Source organism: Montipora capricornis, chromosome 13 (assembly GCF_036669925.1).
Source record: "Montipora capricornis isolate CH-2021 chromosome 13, ASM3666992v2, whole genome shotgun sequence".
NCBI lineage: Eukaryota > Metazoa > Cnidaria > Anthozoa > Scleractinia > Acroporidae > Montipora > Montipora capricornis.
Window position 1 is genome coordinate 41,841,135 of NC_090895.1, and position 12,036 is coordinate 41,853,170.

Consider the following 12,036-nt stretch of genomic DNA (forward strand, 5'->3'; position numbering starts at 1 on the left):
CTGAGGCGATGAACCAAATTGTTAAGAACTTACTGAGAAAGTAACCAGACGGAGAGAGAGTGAAGAACGTTTGCTTCATTTTGCTCATTTGCTTTGTTTTTCTCTGTGTGGTTAGCATAAATAAAGATAAAATACATGGAAAACTGTAGTCTAAGAGGACATTTAACTTTTTTTTAACATTAACAATGCATTTTCTTTGATACACAACCCAACCTTAAAGAACATTTAAGAACCTTTTCCTCTTGAGAACCGTTTAGCCTCTGTCCCCAAATTAGACGTTTTTATATATAAAGAAGAGGCTACGGGTAGCCTACACTTTGTTCGAATGAATTTTAACCGATTGCCTTTAAAATTCACAGTATTTGAATAGTGTTTTATGCTACGATATGTTGGTCAATATCCAGTTCAACTCCGTAGTCCGAAGTCCGAAGTCCGAAGTCCAATGTCCACAATCCGTGACCTAACCATATGGTTAAGTGCGATCGTAGAATAGCTGTTCACCGTTTAAAACTGTTGTTACGGCGTTGGCTCCAATCAAAACCAGGAAACAGATGCCTTACAAGTTTCTATGATGGTATTTAAAAATACTTAATACTTTTTCTGAACAATAACGGCCGAATTATAAAATTATATAATTCGGCGCGGAAAGATATGCCTGGTGATCTGGTGACGTAATTCGGAGGACTGGGGAGAAAAATTTTAACGCCGTATCCCGCAACCGCGGGCGGCCTTATTTTCGAATTTAACATGGCAGAGGCGAGGTTAGATCTTGTCGGGTCTACTTAAAAGTTCATTCAGTAGCAGGAGATGGGGTAGACACGTAATGATATGTTGAGTTTTGGCGATAGCAATACTGCAGGGAGTTTGGAAACAACACCTAAGGCCGCGCGCGGTTGTGGGATACGGTGTTAAAATTTTTCATCCCAGTCCTCCAAATTATGTCACCAGATCACCTGGTGTTATCGAGTCATACGGCAACGAAAACACAAAAACTCGTTTCCGGTCACGCACACAATTCTTTATGGACCTTTCCCCGTTGCGCTGTCGCGTAGTCGTCCGTGTTTTAGTGGTCATGGCGCTTGCCTTTAAATGAGGAGATACCGAGTTTGAATCCTACTTGTACTGCCTTCTACGAGACCAAACCAAGAGCACAGGAGCAACAGATTCATGAGCTCCTGGCGAGACAAAAGAATTTTACGCATGCGCAGCCAAAGCGCAACCCCCCCCCCTCCCCCCAGCGTCCAAAAACGGAGTGAATTTATCCGAGTCAAACTCATTCCCAACCACAGATGCCAGACGTCAAACGGAGATAGACCCTTTACCCACTTACTTTCAAACAGAATCGCTTCTTAAAATTCCTTAGATAAATGATTAATGCTCCATACCTCTGTTGAATGCTCGCTTCATGTAGAATCGCGTTGAATCGGGTAAAAAGTCTTCAGGCCTGGCTTCTTTCGTTCTGTTGTTCAGCTCGCAAATGTTGCCGCCAAAGATGAAATTTAAGCTTTGGCATCTGATATCCTGGTCACATATGATGGCACATTCCAACGGACATTTAACCCACAATGTTTTAAAAGTGTGGCCTTTAAGAAACGTGCCAGCAACAGAGTTTTCGTTGTTACAAACTTGGTTAGCTGCACTAATAAGACCAATCCTTGTCATCAGAAAAACAGCTGAGAACCAAAATCGCGGGTTCATCTTGTTGATGTAGACTTTGCGAACTATTGCCCTGCAAGTGAGTAGTGTGAAATTTAGTCTTTACTGAAATTGTTACCGCTTTTTAAGGCTGTGGGCCCAAGTTAAAGCGATGATTTTGTTGTTCAGTACATTAGTTTTAAATGAAGAAAACTGCAATGAACCAACGAAAACCGATCACAGTTCACTGACAGATAACAAAATTTTAATTTTGTGTCACACCAACACGATCTCTTCCTCAAATGAAGGATTATCCTTCATTGTCAGTTTGCCTTAAATTACTCCATTTTGATCACTCTGTCCCAGGACTTGTGGTATGAAAAAGAAAAGAAAAAACTGAAGGCAGCCCCTGGACAGGATTTGAACCCGGAGCACCCACTTTGAAGGAACTGTTTTTATCCACTTAACCACTAAAGATCAACTGACTAGAAAATGTGCCGATTATTTCTCAAAACTAATTAGTATATACAGTATATATATATAATCATTGCTGAATAAGTCTTAATAAGTCTGACGCTTGATTTAAAATTTTTTCCCATGATCCCTATCAAGCTTTCAGTGTTCAAAATGAACTTTTTTCACTTGGAAGAAATTGACAATTAAGAATAATCCTTCCATTGAGGGAGAGACTTGGTTGGTCACACTGACTGAATAAGCTTCAAGCCTCGAACTACCGCGCTGGAGCCATGGGTTCGAAGCCCGGGCCGACAATCTCAAAGGGCCGATTATTTAAACGAAGCCTAGGTTAGACCTGGTTTAAGACTGAATCACGGCTTTGACGAGTTTTTTGTAAACCATGTCTAAACTTGGTTTAATTTGCATTATTAAAACGTAGACGAGCCGAGTCGAATTTTTTTTGTGTTATCATCAGCATGCATTATAAATTGCATGTAAATTAATGAACTTGTGTGGGAAACATGTCCGAAAGTAAAGGCAGGAAAACAAATTTCAGCGAGGAGGAACAATTTCTCCTTGTGGAACTTGGGTAACGTTTCAAGAGATTTAAAACAAGGGATATGATAACGGGAGCTTCAGTAAAGAAAAAAGAAAAGGCAATTGCGATGTGCAGACCGCTCTTACACAGTAAACCTGAGTGGAAATCACATACAAGTGAAGGCACTTCAATGCTGTTGGAAAAAAATAAATTACTGACGAAAAAAAGAGTCTGACAAACGCTCACATAACTCACTATGCTTTTGTTTCATGCAAATTTGGAGGCCAAAAAATGAATTGTGAATTTCGCCTAGGAATCTCTGTTGAATCTTTGTGAATTACCTGGAAAGGGGCCGTTGTTTAGTGCATGAATGGTTCTTACATTGTTTGGACAATTTCAAATTAAGCCAAAATTGAACAAACATTATCTGGTTTATAGCTGGCTTAAATCATCGATTTCATATGTTGCCTACTATATTCAGCGCTGATATCTAGGGGTATTGATGAGATTACTGACGCCGACGACTTTGAGAAGAGGGAAAATTCGTATATAAAAATAAGTTTCTGTTTTCTCGGACAGTTGTATTGGAATGACTTAACTGACGTATAGCAAAACGATAGTTTTCACAAGTCATGATCACTCCGACTTGGCTTCACTCACTCTTGGGATCACTCTGACTTGAGTCTCGGAATTGCTGGAGTAAAAACTTTACTCCACTGGATCAGCTGTAATGCCAACTATTACTGATTCTTTGCAAAAATGGGACAGGTGCAATGAGGTATGTGTCGTGTGATTGCGAGCACGCCATTGAAAAACCTTTATCTTAGTAGATCAGAGCACGAGCACTCTTCTTAAAGCTATGTTCGGTGTGGTTACCGTTACATGTTTTACCTTCACTCGATGTATTTCAACTTTTATAAACTAATTTCCTTTTAATTTAGATCGTCTTAAAGCTGCACCCTTGCCACATAAAAATTCCCAAAAACTCTTGCTCGCGGAGGGTATCTGTTGATGTGCGTGTTGTTTTTAAATATAACTTGTTCTGAGTAGAGAGCTCGCAGGAAATGTAGGTATCCATATCTTGACAATTGGTGGCCTCGTTAAAACAAAGAAATGTACTCACTGAAATTTTAAATTATTTTGAAGCAAGCCTAGAAGAGGAATATACCTGTTGAAAGCGTATTCCAGAAACAGAAACTTTATATGAGTTGAACCCAGTGCTTCAATTCTGGGTCAATTCTAATTCGCACTCATTTCTTAGAAGCCGCAAAAGTTAAAGTGTTGTATTAAAAACAACTGGCTTGTACTTATTTTTTCCTTCTCGTAAATAGTTGGAGTACGTTAAGTAAATAAATGCATGAACCAATGTCATCAAAACGTCCTCTTCTAATAAATATTTAATGAGTACATGAACCAGTGTCAACAAATTTACCAAACTTGAAACGCTGAAAAGCGATTCGCCACAAGAAAGCGTAAACTGTCGAAGTGTCGTATTACCTAGTACTCTTATGCAACAGCTGCATGAAGGATTTGGCTACTATCTGGAGATATTGAAGTAAACCTGTGTGGAAATCACATACAAGTGAAGGCACTTCAATGGTGTTGGAAAAAAATAAATTACTGACGAAAAATAGAGTCTGACAAACGCTCACAGAGCTCACTTTGCTTTTGTTTCATGCAAATTTGGAGGCCAAAAAATGAATTGCGAATTTCGCTTAGGAATCTCTGTTGAATCTTTGTGAATTACCTTGAAAGGGGGCCGTGGCTTAGTTCATGAATGGCCCCTACATTGTTTAAACAATTTCAAATTCTGAATCCAAAATTGAACAAACATTATCTGGTTTATAGCTGGCTTAAATCATCGATTTCATATGTTGCTTACTATGCAATGGTCCTTCAATATTCAGCGCTGTTATCTAGGAGGATTGATGAGATTACGCCGATGACTTTGAGAAGAGGGAAAATTCGTATATAAAAATAAGTTTCTGTTTTCTCGGACAGTTGTATGGAAATGACTTAACTGACGTATAGCAAAACGATAGTTTTCACAAGTCTTGATCATTCCGACTTGGCTTGACTCACTCTTGGGATCACTGTGACTTGAGTCTCGGAATTGCTGGAGTAAAAACCTTACTCTACTGGATAAGCTGTAATGCCAACTATTACTGATTCTTTACAAAAATGGAACAGGTGCAGTGAGGTATGTGTCCTGTGATTGCGAGCACGCCATTGAAAAACCCTTGTCTAAGTAGATCAGAGCACGAGCACTCTTCTTAAAGTGCACCTAACCCCTAAATTTTTTTTCGCTTAAAAAAAACTTCATGCTTTGGTGAGTATTTCTTTGACAAAATTGTTTGATTCGGTCAAATCCTTGAATTTTTATGTCCCGTTGAAGTAAGGAAAATCGCGCTAAAATCGCCGCCATTTTGGCTCGCGACCGCGTCTCAAGGATCAAGGGTCTGGCGACTACTGTGACGTCACTTCGAGAACCCAACAATCTGTATTTCGCACAGTTCACTTGTTGTATTTGTAAGGTTAGATCGATATTGGTCGCAAATATGCCGCACAGATGTGTTGTTGGAGGTTGTAGTAACGTCAGAAGCTTAGAGAATGGAATAGGGCTCCATACGATACCGTTTTACGGCGATGAGCGTCCAGAGGCGAAGAAACGAAGGAAGAGATGGATAGATTTTGTGAGACTGAAACGTGCTCAATGGGAGCCATCGAAGAGTTCAGTGATATGCTCGAAGCATTTCAAGCCAGATGATTTTGTTCGAAACTACACATTGTTGAAGGGCCAAAAAGCTCTATCAATTCCGTATTTAGAGCGAGACAGCTTCCGAATTACCGCTTTCCCGACAGTTCATACTGAGGTACATGCAGCAGAGGACGAACAACCCCTGAGTAATCGAGGCAAAAGAATGGTGAGATATTTCACAAGTACTAAGTCTCTGTCCTATCGTTTTAGGAATGATATGTTTCTAATACCTTGTCTAGTCAAGCCTTAGAAATTATGTACGTATCTTGGTTTCTAGGCTATTAAGGCAGCGATGGCAAGTTTCAAGGAATCTTCTCAGCCTTCGACAGAGGAGACAGACGAACCAGATCCCAAAGTTCCAAAGCTGACTGCTATTGCGAGTAGTGCAGACGAACCGGCCGGCGTTGAGCTAGAAGACAACAGCACTGAAGATTTACATATACCACAAGCTGACATCTCGAACGCAGAAGAAGAATGCTTCACCGAATGCTCCAGTTGCTCAGTGTTTAAGTAAGAAGATTGGCAGTTGAAGAATAGCTTGAGTACTTTAAAGGAAGAAATCAGGCAGCTGAATAATAAATTGAAAACATCGAAGGATAATTTGAAGAGTCGGAGGAAGGAACAGAAGAAGTGGCAAAGACAAGGTATAGTTCAGGCAAACGATTACATACAGTCAGGTTACAAGGCTTAGGATCTTTTTTTGCTTTGTGTGTGATGGATATTTTTTTTAAAAGGCTATGCAAAGAATATATTTGCATTGTGATCCAGGGTTTATTTCTGGTCATTTTTAAAAATTCCGTTTGAAAAAATTATCATTATTATTATTATTATTATTAGACTTCTTTTGTAAAATAATAGTGGAGAATCAGACGATTACCCTCGACATGATTTCAACTATGCAGCCAAAATAGATTGCAGTATACACTATAAAGTTGTAACGATATGTATCGTAGTTTATTTCATGTCCGGTTTTGATAGTACCTTGCATATTTTCAGTATATCCTGCCCATTACTTTGTGACTACCACTTTTCATAGTGTGAAAAAATCTGAAATGTCTTGCTTTTTAGTGAAAAAGCTACAATTGGAAGCCCAAACCCTGCACATCACAGATTCTGCTGAAGGTGTGGAAGCTGAGAAGCCAGATATTGAAGTTGACGAAGGGGAAGAAGATCTGGATGGGTTAGATGAATTAGAAGTGGAGGACCAGGCTGAATCAGGCTCATTGTACGAGAGTCAGACGGAACCTGAGACAGAAACAGAGACGGAAGATGAAAACACAGAGAAACGCAAAGGGTAAGAGCATAGTTTCCTTACGTGAAGCTTATTGTGGTTATTACTATTATTAGTGTTATAAAACATTATTATATCATTGGCTTGTGTTTGTAGCCGATATAACGCGCGCTCTGATTGGCTAATTGTGACTGAATTGTTGGGCATTATTCTCCCGTAATGCCCACGGGCCGATTACGGGCTTGCAAAAACAAGGCAAAAGGTAATTAAAAAGCCATATAATAAACTACTCACCAATCGAGCTAGCTCGAGCCGTACTGGGGAATATTGGCCCTTGGACGTTTTTGCACAGACCTCGCTGCATTCGGTCCGTACTGCCACGACCTCGGGCCAATATTCACCAGTACGGCCCTCGCGCTCCGTTAGTAAGAAGTTAGTATTACTATGGTATTATTTCTATTCAACTACAATAATATTTGTCACCACTATAAATATTGCAGTCACATGTACATGTTCGAAATTTCAAAATTCACAAAAAATCGATTAACCTGTTTGATGGTATTAGGAAAAATTCCATAGCTGACAGTGATTGCACATTACTGTTATGGGCTAAATTTCATGATATCCTGCACTTTTGTTTTTTTTTATTATAATTTATCTTCTGTTACAGGTTGTCAGTACAAGACAAAAATCTTCGCTCAGAGCCCAAGCACGAGCGCTCTTCTTAAAGCTATGTTTGGGTTGGTTACCGATGCATGCTTTACCTTCACTCGATGTATTTCAAGTTTTATAAACTTCTTTCCTTTTAATTTAGATCGTCTTACAGCTGCACCCTTGTCACATAAAAATTCCCAAAAACGTTTCCTCTCGAAGGGTATCTGATGATGTGCGTGTTGTTTTTAAATATAACTTGTTCTAAGTAGAAAGCTCGTAGGAAATGTAGGTATCCATATCTTGACAATTGGTGGCCTCGTTAAAACAAAAAATATACTCACTGAAATTTTAAATTATTTTGAAATAAGCCTAGAAGAGAAATATACCTGTTGAAATCGTATTCCAGAACCAGATACTTCTTATGAGTTGAACCCAGTGCTTCAATTCTGGGTCAATTCTAATTCGCACTCATTTCTTAGAAGCCGCAAAAGTTAAAGTGTTGTATTAAAAACAACTGGCTTGTACATGTTTTTTCCTTCCTTCCTTTAATTTAGATCGTCTTACAGCTGCACCCTTGTCACATAAAAATTCCCAAAAACGTTTGCTCTCGGAGGGTATCTGTTGATGTGCGTGTTGTTTTTAAATATAACTTGTTCTAAGCAGAAAGCTCGTAGGAAATGTAGGTATCCATATCTTGACAATTGGTGGCCTCGTTAAAACGAAAAATATACTCACTGAAATTTTAAATTATTTTGAAATAAGCCTAGAAGAGAAATATACCTGTTGAAATCGTATTCCAGAACCAGAAACTTATGAGTTGAACCCAGTGCCTCAATTCTGGGTCAATTCTAATTCGCACTCATTTCTTAGAAGCCGCAAAAGTTAAAGTTTTGTATTAAAAGCAACTGGCTTGTACATGTTTTTTCCTTCCTTCCTTTAATTTAGATCGTCTTACAGCTGCACCCTTGTCACATAAAAATTCCCAAAAACGTTTGCTTTCGGAGGGTATCTGTTGATGTGCGTGTTGTTTTTAAATATAACTTGTTCCGAGTAGAGAGCTCGTAGGAAATGTATATAGGTATCCATTTCTTGACAATTGGTGGCCTCGTTAAAACAAAAAATATACTCACTGAAATTTTAAATTATTTTGAAACAAGCCTAGCAGAGAAATATACCTGTTGAAAGCGTATTCCAGAACCAGAAACTTATGAGTCGAACCCAGTGCTTCAATTGTGGGTCAATTCTTATTCGCACTCATTTTTTAGAAGCCGCAAAAGTTATAGTGTTGTATTAAAGCAACTGGCTTGTACATGTTTTTCCCTTCTCGTAAATAGTTGGAGTTCATTAAATAAATAAATGCATGAACCAATGTCATCAAAACGTCCTCTTCTAATAAATATGTAATAATGAGTACTTGAAGCAATGTCAACGCTGAAAAGCGATTCGTCACAAGAAAGAGTAAACTGTCGAAGTGTCGTATTGTCTATTACTCTTATTCAACAGCTGCACGAAGGATTTTGTTATTATCTGGAGATATTGAAGTGAATCCCTGCTTGGAAAATGGATCTACAATATTTGATTCTACACAAATATCCAACAGTCAACGACCGACAAGTTCCACACCACCCGTTAACTCATGTAATATTCCTGTGCGTAATTTGGCATTGGCACCATCACCTAACACACAATGTAATCAACAGTATTCATATTAACAAAACTGTTTATCGCGCAGGTCTGTCTGCTATGAGGACCTTTTCTCAATGGGACGCGCAAAGTGCAAACACGCCTGGCACAATCCCTGTGAGAATTACACCTCGAGCTCCGTACCACGAGGACATGTTTTGAGAAACAAGGCTACAAGAAACAATCAAAATCATAACCTTCTTGTCATTCACGCGCGCGCTCCTCCAATCTCAAAGTTTAAACCATGCAAGGCCATTGAATTTTGTTTGCTAAACACGAAATCTATTAAAAACAAGGCAACCATCCTGAATGACTTTGTGATCGAGGAAAAACATCGATATCATGGATGTCAAGGAAAAAATGTGGTTTCGGCGTTGCAGTGCTGTGTAAGAAGTCTCTTCTTACAAAGGTCAATCCTTCAAAGCGTTTCAGAAGTTTTGAATACAATGATACTGTGATTAAGTCCAGCTTTAAAACCTTCATACTTGTAGTAGTCTATCGACCACTGCCTTTAAAGAAAAACGGCTCTACCAGCGAACTGTTTTTTGAAAAGTTTGGATCAATCCTTGAGCATTTGGCTACTGAAAAGGGACAAATTATGGTAGTTTGTAATTGCAAGTTTCACATAGATGATCATAAAAACTCATGTGCTGGCAAATTCATGGAATGGCCACAAACCTTTGACTCTGCTCAGCACGTAGAGAAACCGACACACAAAGGAAACCACATTCTAGATTTGATCATCACCAGATCAAAAGATAACATTTCGGTAATGGATCCCGCTCTATCTGATCATTATGCAATACGTTGGAAAGTATTCTTACCCAATCCTCTTCTCGAGAAGAAAGACATAATCTACAGGAGCCTTAACCACATTGACTTTTCTAGTTTTCGCAAGGACATGAAGAACTTGGTTCATGGTTCATTTATTTCACACTATTTAGATAAAATTAACATAGAAAGAAAAGTATAGTCACAACACATGGTTACAAGATGAAATAATTACAGTACAGGTTATAAAATGTGTCTGGTGGTCAAAGTAGCGAAGGCTTTCTAGTTGAATTTAATCGCATTTGAATTTAATAATGACATCGCATCGCAAAACGACTTGGTCGAAGGATACAACATGAAGTTAGGTTCGCTACTTGATGACCTCGCTCCTGCCAAAAGTATGAGATTGTAACCCTGTGTCCGACGTGACGCTGGTTTAGCCTCGAGATCCAAGAAGAGAAAGTAAAACGGAGAAGAATGGAACGTCGTTTGCGAAAAACAAGACCAACAAGAGACCATATTCGGCCCATACTCTAGCCGATTCCTATGTTCTATTTAAGAAATGCTTGGATGAAGTTGAATCAGCTTTGCAGGTTTTTTTTTTTTTTTTTTGTAAAGGCTTGCTTTAAGTAAATAAGAAAGAACTTCAAGTCGACGAAGCCCTGATGAAACAAGCTCATACATGTAAATATTATAGACATTAAACGAAAAATAAATTATGTATTCAAATTTTATTTTGTCAGCCTCACAAATGTTTGTAAACATGGGAATACTGACTCTACAGAAGAAACAGGGAGTCATTTTCGTGAGCAAATGTATATTATAGGTCGAAAATTTACTAAGATATTTGCTCGAGCGAGCGCAGGGAGCGAGAGCGACAGCTGCAACACTAATCTTGCAATGCATCTTGAGGCTATCGCGCAATGAATCTCGAGATTGCATGCCTGAGTTCGCCCGATTATAAATGCTATGCCTTGCGGATTGAGTTCTGAGGTACACTCGGCATTTCTTCGGACCGTCGGACACCGAGCGCCAGCGAACGAATGCTCGGCTAATCACATGGCAGAAAAAACCATAATATTCGTTTCTTTGAGTTGTAGCGGATTTGTGTAGTGGCGGAATTTCCTCTGGATTTTCCTGTTGTTTTCACGGTAAGTATCATTATGAATCGACTTAGATACATTATTGAAAGTTGTCAAAGCTTTCAAGCTGTGTTGTTCTCTGGTTTGAGAAACATTTCACTTCAGATTCTTCGCATTGTCGGTCGCGTTTGGAACAAAGGCAGTCCCATGTTATGTCCATGGCTACCATCACCATCGACTACTACAAGGCGTTTGGTCTTACAAAATCTCTCCTCTTTGGGGCTGCCTGCATTGATCAGGTCTCCTCCTACTCGAGCATTTTCCTTCTCATTGAGAACGACTAGTTTATACATTTATCCTGGAAATGCATATGGGGCGAAGGCTAAATCACATATCATCACCCCTGTACTTTTGGCATGAAGATTCACTTTCACCTATACTCCACAAATGGTGACAAATTTAGGTAAATCATTGATTGTAAGATGCCTGTTTCCACACGTCTTGTTAGACTTTAGTCCCAATGTTCACAATAGCAGCTTATGTATTACAATCCCAGTAACTACAGGGCTTGATGAGAGAGTAACACATTGAATATAGTGCCGTGGGAAGTTGTCAGAATATAGTGAATATAGTGCTCGGGGAAGTTGGGAGAATTCTCGACAGTTATGCAAACCCTCGACTACGTCTGGGGTTTGGATGACTCTCTCGAATTCTCCCAACTTCCCCTCGTGTTTAGATGAGGCTATGGAAACACGGAAAACGTCCTCTATTGCTTAAGTAGAAGGCAAAGCATCGGTTTGTGACTTAAAACTGTTCAGCACATGAATAGTTTTACTGGGATCCACAATGGGACCAGGGTTCTTCTCTATCTTGAAACTTAGTTTAAACTTGTAATAATTAACTCTATGGTTATCACTCCTGAAAAGTGACGAAGGCAAACACATATAAACAAAGAATAATATTTTTTAACTTTCTGCATCTCTTTAAATCTTCTTTGATGCCGCTTCGATTTAAATTTAACACAGCGTTGAAGTTTAGATGATACTGGTGTATTTTTCCGATTTTTATAAAAGACAAAGGCTTTCAGCTTTCGTTTCTTCTTCGACAGTCGTTTAATTCACGACCCCCTCTGGACACGACGTTCGCATAAATCCTTATAGTACCCATTTAAGACAGCCCCTACCATAACGAGACGCTTTCACATGCACCTCATCCCAAACCATAACAT

At 39.1% G+C, this 12,036-nt stretch overlaps 1 protein-coding gene across 1 annotated transcript; it reads left to right on the forward strand.

Annotated features, from left to right (window-relative positions):
• The first annotated feature begins 5,187 nt into the window (after positions 1-5,187).
• On the forward strand, positions 5,188-5,901 carry LOC138030840 (THAP domain-containing protein 5-like). Its single transcript, XM_068878705.1, has 2 exons — positions 5,188-5,553; positions 5,665-5,901. The coding sequence occupies exons 1-2, from the start codon at positions 5,188-5,190 to the stop codon at positions 5,899-5,901; spliced, it is 603 nt and encodes a 200-aa protein (XP_068734806.1).
• Positions 5,902-12,036: the final 6,135 nt, after the last annotated feature.

Coding starts and splice junctions, on each gene's coding strand:
- LOC138030840 (XM_068878705.1), top strand. CDS start 5,188: ATGCCGCACAGATGTGTTGTTGGAGGTTGTAGTAACGTCAGAAGCTTA. Junction 5,554..5,664: donor GTAATCGAGGCAAAAGAATG/GTGAGATATTTC, acceptor CTTGGTTTCTAG/GCTATTAAGGCAGCGATGGC.